We start from the raw sequence: 23506 nt of genomic DNA on the forward strand, positions 1-23506 counted from the left end.
CCATTTTGTTCAGAATGGTCGAAAATATGATAAATATGTCTTTTAGGATAACTTAATCCCCCGAAGATCCCAGAGGGAGGGCTAAAAGTTATGAACTTTACCCAATGTTAACATCTAGTATTGGTTATTGGGAAGTATACAGAAGTTTTCAGGAGGTTTTTTTTCTTGTAGTGGGAGGGAAGGGTGGGTCGGTGGTTATGTTGGATGATCTGTTCATGAAGTAAATTTTAATGGGGGAAGGGAAATTGCCATGAAGGGGGCGCAGGACTTGCCAGAATTATTTTTTGGTTATTGGTAATTATACACCCATTTTCAGGAAGTATTTTTTCTGGAGGGGGGGGGGGCTAGACGAGGGGGTTAATCTGGAGAATATTTCCGTGGAGGATTTTTATTTGGGGTAAGGGAAATTTCTATGAAGGGGGCGCCGGATTTACAAGCATTATTTAAAAAACGAGCAGAAATTAAATAAAAAAAAAAAAGTTTTTTCAACTGAAATGTAAGAAGGAATATTAGAACTTAAAACCAACAGAAATTATAACGTATGTGAGGGGGTTCTCCCCCAAGTCAATACCTCGCTCTTTACCCTACAGTTTTTTTAGTGCTTTCAAAAGAGCTATCTATTCTAATTAAACGGCCTTTGTGATTCAGAGTTTTAGTTAATAAATTTTTTTTTTAGCTTCTAACGTAACAAGCGTCTTATTGAATAAGGGTAGAACCCTATCATATGCGTAATAAAATATACGTAATAAAAAAAACAATAAAAAAACAAGCGATACGGCTCAATAGTGATCGAAACTTTTAAAAACGGAATTTTGATGTCAATAAATGTATCAAAAGAATGTGTTTATAATGCTGATTCAAAATATATAAATTTTATTAAGTTTAGTATTACTCATCAAAGGCTACGAGCCTGAGAAAATTTACTCGATTTTTTAAAGAGGGGGAAACATCCCCTGCATTAACTAAAAAACGATCAGAAATTAAATAAAAAAAAACAAGTTTTTTAAACTGAAAGTAAGGAGCGACATTAAAACTTAAAACGAACAGAAATTATTCCGTATATGAAAGGGGCTGTCCCCTCCTCAACGCCTCGCTCTTTACGCTAAAGTTTTTTATTGTTTTAAAAAATAAAGTTGTGAGACAGAGTCAAACTTTAGCGTAAAGAGCGAGGCGTTGAGGAGGGGACAGCCCCTTTCATATACGGAATAATTTCTGTTCGTTTTAAGTTTTAATGTCGCTCCTTACTTTCAGTTTAAAAAACTTGTTTTTTTTTATTTAATTTAGGATAAGACACCGGTATAATGTGGCTACATGGCGTAACAACAATTATCTTCCATGGCTACAGATTGAAATGAGGAGGGTCCACCCCCAAAGATTGGTAGAAAAACCATAAATTATTTCTTTCCTGTTTTGACCCGCTCTCTCCCACAAAATCCTCGTATCCCTTTCACCTATGGTTGGACCTACTGTGCAAGTGCAATTATAAATTCATCTATAATAAAAGCAGTACCCTGGTTCCAAAATTTTCTTGTTCTTGAATTTTATTTGTCACATTTAAGTTTGGTACAATCTTTTCCTTTATAACTTCTATTTATGGTCCATTATTATTGTCCAATACCGACTGTTACCAAAGGGTATTAAAAACTCAATCGCGCAATGACGTGACGTGACGTGACATGGAAACATCATTTACATAACTGGGTTATCCATTTGTACTGTAATAATTATAGACAAAAAATGCAATAACAAAGTAAATCTGACCATTGAAACACTTTTTATAGCTCTAGTCCTAAGGTAAAATAGGTGCGTTTTTTTATTCCAAAACGCACGATGCACAAAGATATGGTGATAGAGTTACCCCAGAAACTAACTGATTGATTGACAAAGTTCCATTTAGGCTTAGGGAAAAATAACTTAGGGTTTACGTTCCCCTGAAAAATGTGAGTTTGCGACAAGGCTACAATTGCAACTTGCATTGGAAGGACAAAACATCTACACATTGAATCAGATACATACACAAAAACATTTTTTTTGAGGGAGTGGGGGAGGGGGGAAATAATAAAAAATGGGACAAAATTACTCGATGATTTGAATAGAAAGCGCAAAGATATTTCAGAAAATTTAGGATATCGGATGGAGCCCAGGCCCCAAGCCCAACTATCGTAGTACATCCCTGCATTTGATTCACAAGTACCAAACCCACCCATTCACCGTGCCATGCCATAATTTTAATATTACTTTTAATTTTCCTTTTCGAATTTCCCAATCTAAAAAAAAGCAAATTTCTAAAATATAAGTTTTAGATGGATAGAGCTGAACCTCAAGAAAATCATAGCATAATTCCCGTTTCTACGTTGAAATATTAGTACCGTAGTTTTTCGACGCAAATTTTGTCGTGTGTAGTTTTGCCAGCTAATGCGTTGTTCAGACGAATGTTATTCACTTTCAGCACAATCTTTGACGCACAAATTAGATTCTTGGGTAGAAGGTGTTAAACAACAAAAATTATGTCATAACCAAAGCAGATAAAAAGTTAATTGTTCAAATAAGTGTCGAATGAAAAGTGTTTTATCTTATTGCGGTTTTGATACAAAAAAAAAGTGTTTTGTAAAAACGCTAGTCTTCTAACGCTGTTATTTTTAATTCAAGCACAGAGACCTGCTAAGTTTTTGTAGTTTTGTAAAAATTCTTGTCTTCTAAGGGTGTTGTATTCAATTTAAGCCCAGAGACCTACTAAGTCTGTCAAACCTTCAAAAAGTCAATTAAGTGTTTCCAGAATGTTGAACTTTAGAACAGCATTGGGCTCCATATTTGGCCTTAAAATTCTGTCTCACCGTCAGCGTAAAGCACACACCGGGGACAATAACTAATCGCTACCAAAAGCCACTTGACATAAGCTCTGGTATATTAAATCTAGACCACTCGCCAATTTTTTGGGTCTTGTTACCACTAGAGCCAACTTTGTCATCAGTTGTGTTTCAGCAATGGCCAAAGTGAGATTGACAAGAATATGAAGAAGGAAGAACGGTATTTCATTATATTTAATTATTGCACATGCTATAATGTTATAATCAAGATCATTATCTGTCAACTATAAAGGGAATAGAAATTCAATAAGTCTATCGGCTCTGAGGTTCCTTTTACTAGCAGCCTCACTTACCTGGGCATGCCTATTGGAGCAAACATGAAAGAAACTGTAAACCTGGCAATGAAAAATTATGCTAGTAAGATCCGGGCTGGGTATACCTCCCTGGCTTCACACATGTCGTATAAGAGTAGAGTTCACCGTTCTCAGTTATATAATAGCCTAAAAGTTCCTCACTTACTTGCCGATGCTCCTCTTTGGTCTTTTTTTTAGTTGTAGTAAGAGAAAGCAGAATCATCGCCTTTATTTCTAATTTGCAAAGTATTTAATGAAACTTTCAACTTGGACAAGTAACTCTTTTCTGCAAAGGAAGTATCAATTGTTCAACCCAGCTGGGGTTATTGAGAAGCGCATTTGTGATTTATCTAATAAATGCCAGAAGTCTTCGCATCTTTGGTCATTTCTGTTTATCCCTTGTTTGTAGTTGTCAAGGTCTGTTTTTATTTATGTTGTTTCTTTTTTGTTTTTCTTAATTTTTACTCTGTCTTTTTCTGTCTTTCTCTGTCATTTTTACTTTTTCTTAATTTTAATTTTGTCTTTTTCTGGGCTCTGCTCAGATTTTTGTGATGGGTTATAAATAAAATGATGATGATGATGATTACTGATTGAACTTCAATTACAGCGAAATTAAAATTATGACACTGTCATGAAGACAGGCATGTCACTAACGATTCAATTTAGCCATGACCAACGTTACAGTGACGATAATAGGGCCGTTTTTTCACTCATCAATGTGCTAAGATCTTACATCTTTTGTCAGAAAACGCTTAAAAGTGAAATCTTTGAACAAAGATCTTACAACTTTTGTCGTTTTTATGCAAACGTCGTTCATCATTCTGCTCTGATCAGCGGTCTGAGAACTATGATGAGTATATCATCAAACTTCTCTTATCATTGGCAGAAAGATGGCGTCTTTCACGATTTTTGCTAACATCAGTAAGCTTTAAGATCATATAACAAAGATGAGTTGAAAAAACGATAATCTTTGCATAAAGACGACAGATCTTAGATGTATGATCTTAGTGCTAAAAACGGCCCTACTGTCACAAAGAAAGGCATGCCATAATTGATTGAGTTTCAGTCACAATCAAAGTTAAAATGAAGCTAGTGCAAGTAAAGCTTGTCACTACCTGTCATTGCGACACATTCTGTAATACCATAATGAAGGTCGTTTACCTGTCATTATTTCAGACTGCTTTTCAGGCATGAATAAGTTTATCGAGGTTATGAGAAAAATTACGAAAAAAGAATTATCTAATAATATTTTTATAAGACTAATAATGGCTACAAACTAAATAGAAGAAAAAATTGAAAAAACAAGCAACCAAGAAAGTACGAAAAACAAAATTAATTACATGACCACCGGTGGACGACAAATGCAGCTATTGATTCAAAAAAATAAAGAGAAAGCATTCGTAAAGTTGGAGCAATAGAAGACAAATTTGGAAAAAAATAAGTTTGACATTTCTCCACTGTTAAATTTATGTGCCGAAGAAAGCATAGAAGCTAACACAAATCTATTTGTTTAACACTTGTGTGTTTCGTTAATTCGTTTTTCGAATCATTTTAATGATTCAAAATGATTTTAATGATTTAATGATTTTAATGATTTAATGATTTAATGATTTTAATGATTTAATGATTTTAATGATTTAATGATTTTAATGATTTAATGATTTAATGATTTTAATGATTTAATGATTTTAATGATTTAATGATTTAGTGATTTTAATGATTTAATGATTTAGTGATTTTAATGATCTTGATTTTAGAAAACATGCGTGGATACAGAATCCATTTGTCGACGCCAAAGATAACGAATTTCAATTAACCAATAATGAGAAAGAAAACTAGAATGAATTATTATCTTGTAATGCTTCTTTTAAATGAAAAGTTAAGAATGTATCTACACATCAATTTTAGCTACACATTAAGAGTGAAAATAATATTTTGTAAAATAATGCTTTCAAAGTATTGCTGCCGTTCCCAACTTTTTATTTACGCCAAACGGGATTTTTTTTATAGGCCATTGAATGAAATCGAAATATCGTGTTCGTTTGTTAAACAGTTCGTGGTAACGAATTGTAAGTGGAGGATGAGCCAGATTTACCAACATTATATGAAAAACGATCGGAAATTAAATAAAAACAACTAGTTTTTTCAAGTGAAAGTAAGGAGCAATGTTAAAACTCAAAACGAACAGAAATTATTCCATATAGGAAGGGGTTCCCCGCCTTCTCAATACCTAGCTCTTTACGCTAAAGTTTGAATGTTAGTCCCATTTTTTTTACAGTGACTCCTCAAACACAAGGGCCGTTTAATTAGAATAGGACGCTTTTTTAAAAGTACTACCAACTTTAGTGTGAAGAGCAAGGCATTGAGGAGGGAGGTAACCACTTCATATACGGAATAATTTCTGTTCGTTTTGAGCTCTAACGTTGCTTCTTACTTTCAATTGAAAAAAACTTGCCTTTTTTATTTAATTGTAGAAAAGGAGTTTCGTGTAGCTATCTTAATGTCTACGAGATTTGATAAACGTTGCATTAATAGATAAACTTGATGAAATTTGATAAACTTTACATATCCATCTTATTAAGATGCTACACTACACAATTTTTATTCGTTTTTTTTTTGCTAATAAGAGTTTGTCTTAATAAGTTTTTGAAAACTAAAAATTTTCCCGCTTGGTAACCCTGTTGTAGCAGGATCGATTGATGCTTTACTTGGCATTACAGGGCCAAAGGTTCAATCCCCGCCGCAGCAGGATTGGGCAACAATCTTGCTATTTTTCCTTTTAAAAAGACCTAAAACTGAAGCGTCAATTCGACGCCCTTTGCGCCAGCAATGGCACTCAAGGATCGTTATCCTTCATCATCAGTCTTGGTGTTAAATCTTTAACAGTGCCAACTAACCTCCAAGCAACAAAAGTGATATAAATAACCAAAAATAAAAATATTCAACGTGCCTTAGGGATATCACAGTCAAACTTTGAGATTCTTTAGAGGAAGAATTTGATCGGATAGTGTCTCTAGCTTCTGAAAGCTGTCGCTCTACTCCATCCGAATTCAATTCATCAACTATAAATATATCCGCCATATCATCACTGAGTAGCTGACATGAATATCCAATATTAATTGCTGTGTCCTGCTTGTCTCCAGTAAGCACCCACAATTTGATCCCTGCGGCACCAAGATGGGCGATTGTTTGAGGAACGCCATCTTGAAGTTTGTCTTCAATAGCTGTAGCGCCTAAAAATTAGTACACTCATGAAAGTTAAATACAAGGAACAAATATAAACAACTTATTCAACTGGGCAAAAATTAAATGTAGTAACATGCAAAAATGTTCAATGTTATTTGACAATGTAAAAAAAAAAATAAATACATACTAGCATTCCCAAGGTAAATCTTAAAATTATTTTGCAAAAATTGTCTTGTAAATAGATTTTGCTAGATATTTGTCAAAACCAGGGGACTATTTGAAAGAAGTCCTATAGAAAATCTAAAAAAAAAGAATCACTGCTTGAGCAGCGTTTGCCGTTCGTTATTGTAAAACATGATAGCAATATATAGAGTGGGCTGTATATACGTCGGAGGCGGGGGGGGGGGGATGGTAACTTGAAGAAGTGCACCTTCAGGAATGATATACGTACATAATTAGGATTCTTTTAAAATAGCCTTCAGATTCATTTATTTTTTAGGGGGGACTTTCTTCAAATAGTCTCCTGGTCTTAAAAAATACACGTACCTAATTAAAAGAAATTTCTAGTAGAAATATGCAAATGTAATAATTCCAAAATTTATGTAATAAATGTTATTTGAAAAATAGAAAATCTGGAAACAGAATATACTTTCCAAAATCTATTCTATTTTGTGCTTTGTGTTTCAATGAAAAAATTGAGCTTCAAAAATATTTGAAAATTGATGCCCGAAAGTTGAGCTGGTATGTGGCAACAATGACATCAAGCACGTTTTCTGATTATAAAACTTGATTATAAAAATTTAAATATTTGCCAAGGTCAATTCTGATTCAATAAGAAATACAGCCATGCCGAATCATCTTCATTTGCTTACCTTTGCCAACTTTATTATTTTGCAAATTTAGGAGCGACGCTTTATGGCAGTTAATGTGTTTTGTCTCTTTTTTAACCAATTTATTGCGATTTGCTAATTTGACAATCTTTGTAACTAAACATATGAATCCTATATGAATTAAATCTTGAATTAAATCTATGATTTAAATCTATATGAATTAAAAAATCTTGTTACACTTTCAACCTGACTGATGCTGGTATACTGGCAAACGTTTCTCTTAAATACTACCCTCCCCCACGTTGGCTCATGTCATACGAATCTAACAACATTTGAGCATTTTATGACACATGCATCGCGATTTATAAGCTTGGCTTTTCTAACGGTGGAAAATGTTATTTTTCTTTGAAAAGTTTTGACTTGGAGATAGGAGAGGGGAGAGAGAGGGAGATAGATAAAGAGAGTGTGAAAGAGAGAGATGAAGAGAGGAAGAGAGAAAATATAAAAGAGAAAGAAAGAAGAGGGAATAGAGTAAGAGAGAAAAGAAAAGAGTGAGAAAAAGAGAGAGACAGAGAAGAGTGAGAAAAAGAGAGGGAGAAAGAGAAAGAGAAGGAGGCAGAGAAAGAGAAGGGGGATTTTATGGACCCTACGCCCACTCTCATTCGTGGTTTTGTGTTTTTACTGCTTTATCTTACTTGAATTTGTTTTCAATGGAATTTCTGCTTGTTTTAAGTTTCAGTTTTTTTTAATCATTACAATTCCGGTTCGTTTCAAGTTGGACTTCTTAAATGAGTTAACTCGTTTCAAGTTTGACATTTTTCATCTTTATAAAATATTCCCCTTTCACTTGAATTTCGTCCATTTTTTTAAATTATTTCTTATTAAACCAAACAAGTTATGTGGGTTTAGCAACAATTTCACAAATTTGTGCAATAATCAATCACATAATGACTAGCCAAAAATGGCCACTCAAAACCCCTCCCTCCAATTCCTTGTGGCTTGAGTCCATGTTCCCATTATACTTTACTGCTGTGCAAATCTTTCTTCTCGTCGATTGGCGAGCACTCGGCGTAAAATAATAAAGAAGAAAAGAGTGGCCATATTGCAAAATATAGTGGGAATATGCATAGTGGGTTATATATTGCTCCATTAAGGGGGGGGGGAAAGGGAGGTAAAGCAATACACTTTTAGGAATGGGATAAAGAAGTATTTCTGATTGTTTTAAAGTAATTTAATCGTTTAATACTGGTACAGAATATGGCGTAACCTAAAAGAGCTCCTAACGGAATTTACGAAGGAAACGATTAGCACACTTGAATAGAGCATAAAAAGACGCACAGAGTGTAGTCTTTCACTTTCTACTAGTGAAGTACACGAAACAAAACTGTAAATTTGCCGAATTATATATATATAGATATTGATTATTTAAAAATCTTTAGATATTTATTAATTGAGGCGATTAAAAACGATTATTTAAAATAATATCTTAAACCAATCTAAAATTCCATTATCCACTAATCCATTATTTATTTACTTTTCTTTCCTAAACTTACTATTTGATTTTTTTTTTTTTTTTTTTTTCAGCCTGTCTCTTTTATTCATTGAAGTTTCTGTTCCTTTAAGTTTGGCTTTCATTACAAGCTAAATATTGTTCATTAGAAGTTCTAATATCGTTCTCTACAATTAAAAAAACTATTTCATTTTTATTTAATCGACAAGTTATTTGCAGGGCGTTAAAACTGTGGGGCCTCCAGGACAATCTACCCCAGAAGCCATTAGCAGGTGGTATCAGGGCAAAGATTTTGCTTTAATACGGATGAGTCAGATATTTGCTAGTTCCTATAAGATTTGTCAGTCGAACAGTGGGCCGAGGTTAACTTTGCCCAGGTGTCACCAGCCCTGGCTCTTTGGACTTACCCAGGATTTCCATATTCTGTTCAATCTCCTCGAATACCATCTCCAATTTTTGTTCTCGATTTTCCAGTGCCACGGATGCTTCATGGTATTTCTGTTTCCACTTTTCAAAATACACTTCATCTAAATCTCGAACAGCGAGACATAAAGTACGTAGTCCCTCGCCAGCAAATTTCTAATGGAAAAAAAGAAAATATATTTCTGGAAATAAATATGAACTAAAAATAGCACAATGCGCACTGGTGATGGATTTTAATCTGTTGAGTAACATGAAGTTTATAGCTTGTATTATTTTTCGAGCAAAGGATTTTTGTAATATTCACAGTACCATTAATCACTTCAGTATATGTCACTAGTCTTGTCAACTATCATTCTAGACAATTATGAGATATATGGGTAGTTATTGAACACAACAGGTATTCATGTCCATATTGTTCGAATCTACCAGAATGGGTTGTTACACTGACGCTAAACTTGGTGGAAATTAGGAGTTTGTGAAAAAATTTTAGAAATGTCTTTTGGGGATCAGAGCCCTCCCCAACTTCTGTGAGGGATGAAGTGAGGATGGTCTCAAAATTATTGTCATCGTGACATCTAATAGAAGAGATTGTCGGAGATCAAATAAGCTCAGTGAAATGTAAATAGAGTGCCGTAGTTAAATCTTTTTTGGGGAGGACAAAAATTTTTGTCATTAGAACGTCTTAAATGGACGAATCAAGTTCCAGTTCTTTGAGAATAAGACCCATCTCCTTTGTGCACCATGTGAGCCCATACTTTCAAGAGAAATAGCCATTAGTACAAAGTATAGTATTATACACCTATTTTCGTTAGTTAGTAATACAATAACGCATTGTCAGTAAAGAATAAGCACAGAGAAACGGAAAGTTTGCTTGTAACAAATCTTGGGACTTGAAATATTTTCGTTTTTTTTACTGGCTTAGAGTTTCACTCAGGTAAACCAAACAGGTGAAATCCAAGCTTTCGTTCTTTTTAGTTATTTACCTTTTACTACAATTTCAGACAGGAGCTATCAGTGTTTAAAAGGCAGGCTTATGGGCTTCCTTTTCTGGCATACGCCAAAGGAAAAATGTGATTGACTTACCAAAATATATTACAGATTTAAATCAATGAAATTGAAGCACATATCTTTTTCTTTTGGTCACAAATGATGCTAAGTCTGGAGATGTTTTGCACAATAGGTTTAATACTTTTCCAGTTTATGCATTATTTGCAACTTGACATATTTTGATAGGCACGCAATTAATTGTAATACTGAAAATTCCCTATATTGATTTTGTAGCCGAACTTTTAGCCAAACTTTATCACGTGGCCTACTTTTTGATATTCCTTTTGCATAGCTCTTGCTGGGACATTTTTGTCTAGAAGGCGGGTTATTAAAATTCAGGAACGTAAGGAAGGAAGGCATGGGGTCCTGTCCCCCAAATCATTAACTTTCCTCAAGTTACAAGACACTTCTTCCCGAATCATCCAGTTAATCCCCCCCCCCCGGAAAGAAATTTCTGCATCAATTCCTGATATGAGTCATCCATTCATCTTATTTCGGAATCAATTACTTTCTATTTTGACAGTGGCAATAGTGGTTTTGGAATACTGTGATTTGTATATTTGATTTAGCAGTCTAAATTGTCAATATCTATCACTTGATTTAAACTTACTTATCATGTGATATATCTGATTTTTCATATTTATTTTGTATTGCTTGGGTTGTGAAATTTTCATGTAGAAAGCAGCTTAATAAAAGTCATATAATAATTTACACTTTGTAATAAATTACTTTCAGTCAAAAGAGTCCTTTTTTGAAAAACGTACGGAATGATTTTTATATAAGATGGGAAGTCAATACTTCTCTGATAAGAGGCAAAAATTTGTTGTTAAGCATTTCCAGCGCCCTGAAAGAGGCAACTAGATTTCATTAAACCCATTAAGAGGCTGATTCCCTGTGTTTTAGTTAGCAGAAATGAACCTTTCTTGTAGATGGGAAATGAACCTTTCTCTCTTGTAGAATGTTCAAATTATTTGTTCATTTTTGCTAATGCAGGGGAAGAGATCACATAAACAATCCCTTAAGCCACAAAGCCACACTGGCTCTCCACTTAAACAAGAAGATATGAAAAACGTTTGAACAACTTTTAAAAAGATAGTGAATTCTACGGCACAAACGTTTAGCCCATATTTTTAATTTGGAATTTCTTTTAACGGAAAAGATTGAAAAAAAAAATTCTGTCACAAGATCATTTTGTTATACGATGTACCTTATGAAGTATGTCAGAAACGCATTTTATTCCAGATTAACTTCTGATGTGTCAAAAAGAAGTATGAATTGCAGCTCTAGGTACAAGAATGCACAGGATCGTCGTGCTATATGGTATGACTTATCAAGTATAACACTATCAGAGCATCTTCAATTATGAATATACCCAAACAAACAAACTTCTATACCTAGAAGCGCAAAGTAAGAATTGCAGCTCTAGGTACAAGACTGCACAGGATCGTCGTGCTATATGGTATGACTTATCAAGCATAACACTATCAGAGCATCTTCTATTATGAATATACCCAAACGAACAAACTTCTATACCAAGAAGCGCAAAGTAAGAATGGCAGCTCTAGGTACAAGACTGCACAGGATCGTCGTGCTATATGGTATGACTTATCAAGCATAACACTATCAGAGCATCTTCTATTATGAATATACCCAAACAAACAAACTTCTATACCAAGAAGCGCAAAGTAAGAATGGCAGCCCTAGGTACAAGAATGCATAGGATCGTCGTGCTATATGGTATGACTTATCAAGCATAACACTATCAGAGCATCTTCCATTATGAATATACCCAAACGAACAAACTTCTATACCAAGAAGCGCAAAGTAAGAATGGCAGCTCTAGGTACAAGAATGCATAGAATCGTCGTGCTATATGGTATGACTTATCAAGCATAACACTATCAGAGCATCTTCTATTATGAATATACCCAAACGAACAAACTTCTATACCAAGAAGCGCAAAGTAAGAATGGCAGCTCTAGGTACAAGACTGCACAGGATCGTCGTGCTATATGGTATGACTTATCAAGCAAAGAACTATCAGAGTATCTTCCATTATGAAGTATACCCAAACGAACATACTTCTATACCTAGAATCGCAAAGTATGAAATGCTAGTCTAGGTAAAAGACTGCAGAAAACCATTATAATGTATGAAGTATCTTATTAGTTATGACACAAAGGTATCATCTTTTATATGAACATATCATAACAGACTAGTTTGTGTAGCTAGAAGAGCGAAAAATAAAACAGTATGAAACGCTACTCCAGATACAAGACTGCACAAGTACCAAATTTGGGACAAACGAAATATCTTCCATTATTAATGTCTATAGATAGCATTTCGTTGCAGCACAAATCTTTGTCAGTTTATTGACATAGGTTTGTCAATAAATAAAGATATATAGATAAAGATATAGATATTATAAAGATATAAATAAAGATATAGATTTTGTCAATAATAAAGATATAAATAAAGATACAGATATAATAAAGATATAAATAAAGATATAATAAAGATAAAAATAGAGATATAGATTTGTCAATAATAAAGATATAAATAAAGATATAGATATAATAAAGATATAAATAAAGATAAAGATTTGTCAACAATAAGGATAAGATTGAACTACCGTACTTAGGGTTTCCAAGTGCAGCTTCATTCATTGCACTGTCACAAAGAACTCTGGTCGATGGAACGGTCGCATTAACTAGGAAAACGACTACCTTCCGCTATGAATCAATCTTCTATCTAATGTAGCATGTCCTTTTGCTTTTCAGCATTTCTAGCTATGAAAGTTTTTTTATTCAAATATGTGTTCTTTTTCTATTATTTCTAACGTAGTTGTCTGCTTTTATTACTTTTAAAAAAAAAAAAATCCAAGATGCGAGTTTGGGTATTTTGATGTCTATTTTAGTTGCAATTTTCACTGCCTTTATTTACAGTTAGTTATCTATTTTCCGTCTTTTTTCAATAGTTTTGTTTTTAATCTCACACTTTTTTGGGTTATTTATAAATTCAAACAAGAGGATTTTACAGGTGTTTTAACAGAAAATACAAGCTATATCAATTTATAGAAAAAGAGTTAGAAACTATAGAAATAGACCTAGGTGGTGCCCACGTCAAGTCAACCCATTTAACTCAACCCCATTCATCACAACTCCCATTCAACCCAACTCAAACCCCGTTTAAGTCAATGACACTTGATTCAACCCCCCATTGAATTCAACCCCTGCAATAGGATGGAATGGGGGGGTAAATTTATTGGGATTGAGCATATCTAAACAAAATATTGCTAATGAACTAAAAAGCAGTACCACTAGATTCCTTATTTTTTGTTTTTTCAGAATAACAAGGTTGTTTTTCTGAAAATGCACCCCCCCCCCCCTGAAGCTTCAGATATAGTTCTGGGATGTACAACAAACCAAAATGAAACATTAAAACAATCAAATTCATACTTTATAATTGTAGCATTTCTATCAATCAGATTACCATGTTTCCTTCTATTGTTATCCTCATTTTTAAATCATTCCAAATAATATTTTGATCCAACAATTGTATTGAAATCTCTTAGCGAAAAGATTTTCACCGGGTTAAGATGGCGAGAAAACAAGTTAATAAAAAAGACATGTCGTATAACGAGAGGCAAAACAACAAAGAAATATATTATTAGGGCTATGTATAGAATCGTAAAGGGGGGGTGGGTGGGTGGGAGGGATTGTCATAAGAGCGACCGTGATATTTAGAAAGGCCATAAAATAAGGTATTTAATTGTACTAGTTTTATTTTATTATCATGTTTTCTTTAGATTTGGTCTACCGTAGCAAATTTACCCAATGCGGTGGAGTTGAATAGAGGTTGAGGTAGACGGGGTTGAACTTCAGGGGGTTGATTGAATGGGAGTTGATTTCGATTGGGGTCGAGTTGCACGAGAGTTGAGTTGAACTATGGGTGAGCTGAACGAGGGTTATAGTGGTTGAGTTTTATGGGTTAGTTTCATGGGGCTGAGTTAAACAGGGCTTGAGTTACACGCACACTGCCAAGGTAATACTGAAAAGCAAATGATATCACTTGCACCATCATTTAAGGGAGGGAGTTTGAAAGCCTAATCCACCAGAATAGGCAAGGAAAATAACCGAAACTTTGCTGCTAAGTATTTCACGGAGTTAGAAAACAAAATTAAACTTGATTAAAGCCGCTGCGAATACCGTTTAGTTTATTAGCTTTTTGCGGATCAAGTTTAGTTTACTTGCTTTTACTTAGCACTAATCAATTTTTTTAATATACAAGAAATTTATTGTGTATTTCTTTTGTTTTCGATACTCCGAGGATGCCAGTTTAGTGAAGGAACTTCAAATTTTCTCGACTTTGACTCCGTTTTTTCTTTGGTCAGTGAAGAAGCTCGGTCAAGTTTAAAATTGCGTCCGTTTTACACCTAAATTTAGAACATCGACCCCCGCTAGCGATTTATTCACTGTATTGCGAAAAATCGAGGAAATAAAATATAAATGGATTTGACAGACATCTTTATACATGTTTTCAGACGAAAACATTGAAAAGTAAAACCTAGATATAATAAAAAAGAGCTAGGGGATATATTGAATTCAATGACATCCTCAGTTGCTTCATTTTTAAAGAGAGTTTAGAAACATGAAGCCACATAAAAAGAGAGGTCAGCTCTTAGCGGACATAAAGCTTGACCTTAGACGGACTGCTTTTTTTCTATTATATAGAGATGTTCGTATACTTTTCTCAAGTTGAATCCTAAAAAGGGCTTATCCCAGATTTGCCTCTCAATTACTCGGACTATCTGTCTGGTTTTTTCCACAATTAGCCATGTCTTGATGCCTACTGCAAAATACTACAAGCTGTAAACGAGGCAGTAAAATACTGAGTCAAATTATATTTCTAGTAGCCTACCTCAATTTTTAATAGGAAATTGGAAATATGAAGTTTCTTGAAGAAGGGTAACAGAAGGATAACTCTCCAAAGAAAATAACTTTAACTCTGAAGAAGGGTGGCATAAACGACGCTCAGGGTCATTGTTAGAAATCGGTTTCTTCAAGAAATGTATTTTTTTCTTATGTGAAATTGTAAAAAAAAAAAATTGTCGGTCACTTTTTTACTAGCTATTAAGAAATTAAAATAAAAAAATGGCTTTATTTATATTTGTTGTATACTTTTTTCTGGTCATTAAGAAATAAAAATTGAAAGAAGGTACAAAAGAGGCAAGTAAAAAAGGGTACTGAATTCAATTATTTCTCTAGTACCTCCATTTTTAATGAAAGATTAGAAATATGAAGTGTCTTAAAATAAGGGCAACAATATAACAAGGGCAACTCTTAAAAAGATATTAATAAGACTTTATTAAGCACGGTCGGAAACTCAGTTTCTCTAGACGAAATCAAAATTTTTAATTGATGTTTTTTTAATCTTATTTTGGCTATTATAAGAAAATGGAAGTCTTAAAGCTTCATGTTCCCTGTGAAATATTTGGTGTTTTATTTTTCTGTTCAAAACTTTTGAAAACAGAACAATTTTTTCTATTTTTAATCCAATTTTGATCCTTCTCTAAGAAAAAGTCCTAATAATTCTAGCTCGGTGAATGGACAGATCTGAGATTAATGAAAGCATTGAAATAAATATATTGTCGCACTGGTGCCAGTTACAGCAAGAGCATTGTTAAAACAAGAGATTGTGATAGATATATCTGCAGATAATGCAATTTAAGTAGGAACAATGAATTCCTAATCCTAAAAATCCTGTAAAACAGGGAAGAAAACTGTCAAGAAACATCCCATTTCTTGTAGCTTCATTCTTATCAAGAGGTTTCAAAGATCTAAAGAAGATTTTCATAGCCTTCTCGTGAATAAATGCCTGTATAGATTATCCCAAATGGTCCCTTACCCGACAACGGCCCCGTCTATTTGTACAAAATGTATTATCGACAATGATGAAACAATACCTTACGAATTCATCCAAATTGGTATTTAGTGATTTCTGAGCTTACTAATTACAAATCCGAGACTAATATTGCAATATACAAAACAAAATAAACGACGGAGCAAAATAGATAATGGCCATTTATTGATTGTCTAAAATAGTCCCTTACCCCCTCATCTGACCGTTTAAATAAGGATAAATCATTAAACTATTTGCCAGCGTGTCCACCCAGGGGCGTCGTTTGGGAGGAGACAGCAAGGGGGAGATGAGACTCGCCCCTGTGTCCACCTATTAGAAACCGTAAGACAAAATCATAATACCCAGAGATTGAGTCACATACAGTATTCGGTTAATATCATCAAAGAGTATGGATCAAAAATGAATATCCAACCATCTAATAATTAGAAAAAAATTTAAATTGTCACCAAAACTTCAGAGCACAAAAAGAAGCAAATGGATTTTACTGTGATATTTAGCTATTACCGCAAATCAACTTATCGAAATATTTACCTATAAAATTTGCTTATGTCCGTAACCCTAGAAAAAACCTTTTATTTTTATTTATACACAAAAGTTTAAAACTAACTAACAAGTCAGGCTCATGGACGCCCATAAGCTGAATTCCAGGGGGGGGGGGGCAAACCTCGTCTAATTGGCACTTTTAATGCTATATAATAGAAATCTCAGAACTAAAATATAAAAATAAGCCAGCATCATTCAGCCAGGGGGGGGGGAGCCCCCCCCCCCATATGGGCGCCCATGGTCAGGCTAGCTCAGTTTATAGACCATTAGACTCCGAAGCTAGGGGTCAGGGGTTGTCAGTAAAAAGTAAAATACTGAGAACAAATTTATTTCTCTTTAATTGAAAGTAATATTCATGGAGTAAACAGTAGATATCGTAGCCTACTATTCTACGCGTGTGCATGAATAAAAATTTCGATTCAAGGCGAGGGGTGGGTCTTTGCTTTCCATTACAATTATATTATTGATTAGTCTACACTGTTCTGTTTCATGACTGGCGGATCTAGTTCAAAATTTCAAGGAGTTTTTTTGGAGAGGGGGGCGTAAGGTGATCTCCAATTCCGTATTGGAAGTGGAAAAAATTTCCTCTAATTTTCACAAAAGTTTATACGCCACAGCTTCTGATTTAATAACGCAATTGAAGTCGAAAATTAAGTTATTCTTTTCAAGCAATAACCAAGTTTAAAAACTGTTAGATATATTTTTTTCTGTCTAAAACACAAGGAATTCCACAAAAAAAAATCTTAAAAAATTATTACGCATAAAATTGTGCTCATGGCATTCTTTGGGATAAATTCTAGTGGCGTTCTTTTATGTCATTTTTGCATACAAAGGTACATAAGAGACGCTTCCCGTAACAATTTATTTTTTATGTTTTTTTAAGGAAAATAACCGAGGCCATGTTATGAAGGCATGTACTGTGGCAAAGCTTCACCTATTCGCTATTTTAGTTAAATTGTAACTGAAAGTTACATGTGTCTAGGTGAAGCAAGCTGATTTCATTAAATCCTACTCTTAACTACTGCACGATTACTTTCAGCTATTTTAAAATGTAGAGAGTTCAAAAAAGCAGAATTCTATTACCAGTAGGTTAGCCAGCTTAACGTCAACTACCCTACTCCATCTGCAAAGACTTTCCCAACTTAGCCTAGGCCTACTTTGTGGAGACTGGATTGTAAAAAAGATTCAGATTAACTCTTCCAGAGAAATTTTAACTTTAGCACCATAACGGTGCAAACTAATTTTATGAAATGTGCATTTTTTAGTTTTCTACTTTTGGTGGCTAGTAGTTTCTCAGCTCTATTTTCCAATCAGTAGAAAGTTAATTCACAACAGTTTAGGGAGGGTAGGGAGCAAAAATGTGTTTTTCAATTTCTAGGTCAGCGGGCTAATTTCTCGTTCTTTTTATTATTTCATCAAAAATAAAAAAAAGGTATTTTTAAATACAACGCAAACTGTATTTTCCCAAATCTAGGGGGCGAAGGCCCCCGGCTCCCCCTAATTGACGCCAGTGCTTAGAATATTAAATCACTGAAGATTTGAATCATATAGGTTTCCCATTCTCTTAAAGGTTTTTAACAATGATTTTTAGCAAACTTAAAGATAGATGCCGAACCCAATCCTATAATAAAATTTAATTGATTTGCTAGTTCTAAGTAGTTCAGCTAGAAAGCTTTTATTATACAGCTTTTCTTTTTACAGCTAAGAACTGATAATAAAACTCTCTAATTGTAACCCCCCCGGGGTTACAATTAAATAGTAACCCCCCCCCCCCCCCTGGGGGTTACCCCCATCCTGGATGCGCTTCTGACGACCGACATCACGTAAATGCTGTGAAGTTATAAATGATAAAAAAAAATCGGAAAAAATTCTTTAGGTACAGCTAAATATCTTCATTTCTAGTGAGAGAGCTTGAGAAACCGAAGTGCCTTGACTAGAGTGAAAATAAACACAAGTTTGTTGCTAAGCATTTTTGGGCAAACATATTTCATCAAAACCATTAAAGAAACTGATTGTGTAAGCTTCAGCTAACTTACATAATGTTTTCCCTTGATGGAATAGATATGTTTCAAGCATTAACTCATTTTGGTTTACACAACGAAAAGGTTACATATGTTGGTTGAAATGCCTTGTTGGGTCGATAAAAATTGTCAAACTAAAGAGTATTTTACGTAGTGACGGTTTCGGCCTCTCTTGTGCCCGGGGCAAAATCTTGGTTAGCGCAACAACCCAATCCCATAATAAATTTAATTGATTTGCTAGTTCTAAGTAGTTCAGCTAGAAAGCTTTTATTATACAGCTTTTCTTTTTACAGCTAAGAACTGATAATAAAACTCTCTAATTGGCTGGCTGGCTTGGGCAAATTTTCAAAATTTCAATAAACTGAACTACAAGGGTGGCTCTAGCTAGCTATGGAGTTGAGATAAATCTTAATATGAATAGTGCTATTTGCAATCCATTTCTATCCCATATTGCTATCCCATTCGTGCTATTTGCTATCCCATATCCCATTGTGAATGGACTTTAAAGTCATTAAATACATATTTTTCCAAGTTTTAGAGGGGGAAACATCTTTTTTTTATGAATAAAATGTCCTAGTTAGTTGTTCCTTTCGATTTATCTAATGAAAAGATAAGTGTTTTATATAAAACACAAAAAAAACGACCGACAAGGCCGTATCCAGGGGGGGGGTTACCCGGTTTGCCCCCCCCCCCGAAATGTTTGTTTGACTCATAAAAACGTAACAAAAATGGACATAAACAAATTTTGTATGCGTTTTTTGAGATTTTTTTGTGTAACCCCCCTAAAAAAAATTAGTAACCCCCCCCCCCAACAAAATCCTGGATGCGCTTCTGACGACCGACATCACATAAATGCTGTGAAGTTATAAATGATAAAAAAAAAAATCGGAAAAAATTCTTTAGGTACAGCTAAATATCTTCATTTCTAGTGAGAGAGCTTGAGAAACCGAAGTGCCTTGACTAGAGTGAAAATAAACACAAGTTTGTTGCTAAGCATTTTTGGGCAAACATATTTCATCAAAACCATTAAAGAAACTGATTGTGTAAGCTTCAGCTAACTTACATAATGTTTTCCCTTGATGGAATAGATATGTTTCAAGCATTAACTCATTTTGGTTTACACAACGAAAAGGTTACATATGTTGGTTGAAATGCCTTGTTGGGTCGATAAAAATTGTCAAACTAAAGAGTATTTTACGTAGTGACGGTTTCGGCCTCTCTTGTGCCCGGGGCAAAATCTTGGTTAGCGCAACAACCCCCCCCCCCTGTCTCCCAGAAATTTTTAGGCCAAATTTTAAAATTTTCATTCACTAAAAAAAAATTCAATTTATTTAAATCTGACTTTTCTTACTTTAGGCTCTGCAAAATTATTGATTATCTCGTTCCAATTAATTCCTTCAAATACTTCACGTTCTATGCTCATTATTTTATGATTTTTAATTTTAATTTTTTAATCTTAAATTTTTATTTAAAATGGAAATTTTAATTAAATTTTTTAATTTTAATCATTATTTTAATTTGTTTTTACACATAGGTAATGAGGTAATGAGCAGCATTAATTCAGCTCATTAATGCTGAATCATTTAGTCACTCTTGGCCCATATTCGATCTGAGATTTTCTGAGATCGATCTGATCTGAGATCCATCTGAGGTCTGAGATCGATCTGAGATTTGAGATCAATCTGACGTTAATTTTCGACCGCTATTTACTGGCCACCGACACTGCAGCTGCTAATAATATTTTATAAGTAACTCTTACGTTTGCGAAGATTCCTTTATCTCGGTATTGGATAATTAATTATAACACATCTACAGGTTTCTTTAAGGAAATGTGTTGGTGTTGAATTATTTTTTTTCTCTCTCTCTCTGCAAGTATTTATCCATTTTTGTGTAGCATAAGCAGTTTTTTTTTAATCGTTAAGATGATTTATGTATGAAACAGTAAAACCTAGATATAAACAATAAAAATGAAATAGAATAAGTCAAAAAAAGTTACTGCTGTGCTTGAGTTTGGATAATCTTCAGAAGTGTACTTTAGAATAAGAAGAGGCAACATTTCAACATAGTAAAATTTTGCATACGGATTTTACGTCGCTCCATTAATAAAATAATGCTCAGGTTTGTAAATACAGACACTTCAGAGAATCTCGCGTTAGATCATAAATACCAGCTTGAGCAGACTTGCAACATCGCTTGGTACCATGAACAAATTTAATGCTTTCAGCCGGAATTTCGCCTAAGTCAAAACCGCTTCAAGAAATTTCCTGTAAATTATTTTATTGTGACTATTTAGAATTAATCCCCACTTATAAAGATTATTTTTGAGATTATTTAAAATTATGAGTCAATCAAATTCTTTCACGCTAAAACCTCGATAACGTAAAAAAGTGACATGCTCAAACTTACCAGTTTCAACAGCATTATTGCCAGAGAGGAGAAATTTGCGTAATTTGAAAGCTTTTTTGAGGTAACTGCAATTAATTCATCAAACCAGCGCAATTTTCAAAAATCCTTTTTTCAGAAAAAATACGACTTCGGCGTATTTTCGCTTAAAAATGGCGTCTTTGACTCATTTTCAATTTTTGGTTGGTTTTTGGCTCCCTTAGCACGTTCCTGCATCCCCAGTAGGAATGGATATTGGTGGCAACATAGAGACTGGAGACTCCTTTGGAGGTGCCTTTGGAGGTAGAGGAGGATATAGGGTCTAGGGTAGGGGTATCTTATATCGGATATGTGGTAACACTGCTTAAAAAGACATTGGTGAAGTCGGAATAATTTAAATACAAAACTCTATGATCAACAGGTTACTGGAGACTCCAGTAACCAGGAGACTCCATAAAGACTGGAGACTCCTTGTTTATGCCCTAGATGCCTTTGGAGGTATAGGAAGATATAGGGTCTAGGTTAGGGGTATCTTATACCGGATATGTGGTAACACTACTTAAAAAGACATTGGTGAAGTCGGAATAATTCAAATACGGAACTCTATGATCAACAGGTTAAAATCCCCTCTACTATTCAAACTTCCGACAAGGTATTCTGTCTTAGTGTGGCTCAATAAAGATTCTGTTCTCTGTCAGCTAAGTTCTACCATGATCATGACTTCTGAAACCAGTATAATATTAAATTGACTTAGACTACTTAGGGTGCCTTCCAGGAGTCAATTAGCAATAATGATTATTACTTATTTTTAATTACCTCTATTATAAAATGATGAAAATAAAAAAATCCAGCTGCTTGTATTCAGAAAATTTTTATCAATGCGGTTAACACCGCAGTCCTTCTCCACTTAGTATAATTAGAATGGATTAGATTTTGTTTTCTTTTGTTTTTAGAACGAAAATAATAAAAATGATTAATTATGAGTAATGGCAAGAGTAATTACCAACTCTCTCTCCGTTCACGCCAATTATGGTGAACCCTTAGTGCTTTTAATTTTATTTATTACAGTTTTCATTTTGATATGTTTCCGTCTCCCTGATTGGCAAACATTTTGAATTCTAAAAAAACACGAAGATCACGTGACACAGCTCTCATCAAAATTGTCGCTTGTGAATCGTATTTTGAAGTATGAATATCTGCAGCTAAGGCGAGCTCAAACTTCTTTTCTAATATGTTATTATTTGAAAAAAAACTACGTTTTCAAAAGAGTTAAAGAGGCTGAATCACAAGTTCGAACCTTAAAACGTACAGGGATAAGGAGGTACAGTTGGGGGGCTGCCGCCCCCCAAATCCCCCACTTTTGCCGCCTCTTTTGTTAAGGTTTTTTAAGTCATGTAGCCTGCAATCAGTTGGTCGTACCAAGTTCATCGCATTATAGGTTGTTATCGGTTAGGGAAAAATCTCCTGTAAAAAATCCAGCAAAGAGGCTCAGTATTGTTTCTAATCAAAGAGATGCAATAGGATGTTCTTACGGTAAAAAATTCAAGCAGACTTCGTTCGTGTTCCAAAGCATTTCTTTGCAAGGGAAAAAGCAGGGGTTGAGGGGAGCGGTTGACCCCCAAAATAAAAATGTTAACAAAAGAGGCTGCAAAAGCGGGGGTTTGGGGGGCGGCAGCCCCCCAACTGTACCTCCTAATCCCTGTACGTTTTAAGGTTCGAACTTGTGACTCAGCTTCTTTAACTCTTTAGAAAACGTAATTTTTTTCAAATAATTTCTGCACGTTTTTGTACAGTTTATTACTTATTATTGCTTGACTAACTGTTAGCTCATCGTGTCAGGAGTTAAAGTTGGGGGGCTGCCGCCCCACAAACCCCCCGTTTTTGAAGATTCTTGTGTTAAGGCTTTTAATTCCTGAATACTCAAATCAAATGCACAGTAAGATTTTCTTTTTTCAACTTTTCTTTGAACATGCGGGTATACGGCATGTTATCAAAGCAGTGGAGACTTACCTGTAAGCTGAAGGCCGACTGTGATATTCTTCTGGAGACGCTTGTTGAGCCGAAGGATTTAATAGATTGGATTTAAAAAAGAAACTGAGTTTCTTTTTTAAACTTTAAATTTAAGAGATACTACTTTAAATTCAATATATAAAAAATTTACTCTGACGGGGAATCGAACCCGGGTCTTCCGCCTAAAAGACAGGAATACTGACCACTGTACTATCAGAGACTTTTTTAGTTATTTTTATTGGCTCGGCAACAGAAAAAACCGTTAAAGTAAGATTTTCGTTTTTCGACAAAAAAAAAACTTCTGGGAAAGAGCTGGAATTTTTGGAAGCTTGCAGTCGGTCTTGTCAGGTTAAGAGGACTAGTTTGATCTAATTTAATAATGAAATACTATGCTTTTAGGAATTTCAAAAATTAACATGGGCTCTTATAGGAAAACGAGGTTTTTCGTAAATGTAAATTCGGGGGATAATTT

The 23506-nt window shown here is 34.3% G+C and overlaps 1 protein-coding gene across 1 annotated transcript in view; it reads right to left on the reverse strand.

Annotated features, from left to right (window-relative positions):
- The window catches only part of ATP8B (ATPase phospholipid transporting 8B), a 135251-nt gene that overhangs the window by 34875 nt on the left and 76870 nt on the right, over window positions 1–23506 (reverse strand). Inside the window, exons 11-12 of the mRNA XM_089101782.1 lie at window positions 9094–9265; window positions 6111–6393 (exon numbers count right to left, since the gene is read on the reverse strand). Of these exons, the coding sequence (XP_088957908.1) occupies window positions 6111–6393; window positions 9094–9265 (455 nt within the window). The remainder of the gene's footprint in view (window positions 1–6110; window positions 6394–9093; window positions 9266–23506) is intronic.

This window comes from Artemia sp. Qi Xiang Cuo, chromosome 15 (assembly GCF_049724085.1).
Source record: "Artemia sp. Qi Xiang Cuo chromosome 15, ASM4972408v1, whole genome shotgun sequence".
Taxonomy (NCBI): Eukaryota; Metazoa; Arthropoda; class Branchiopoda; order Anostraca; family Artemiidae; genus Artemia; species Artemia sp. Qi Xiang Cuo.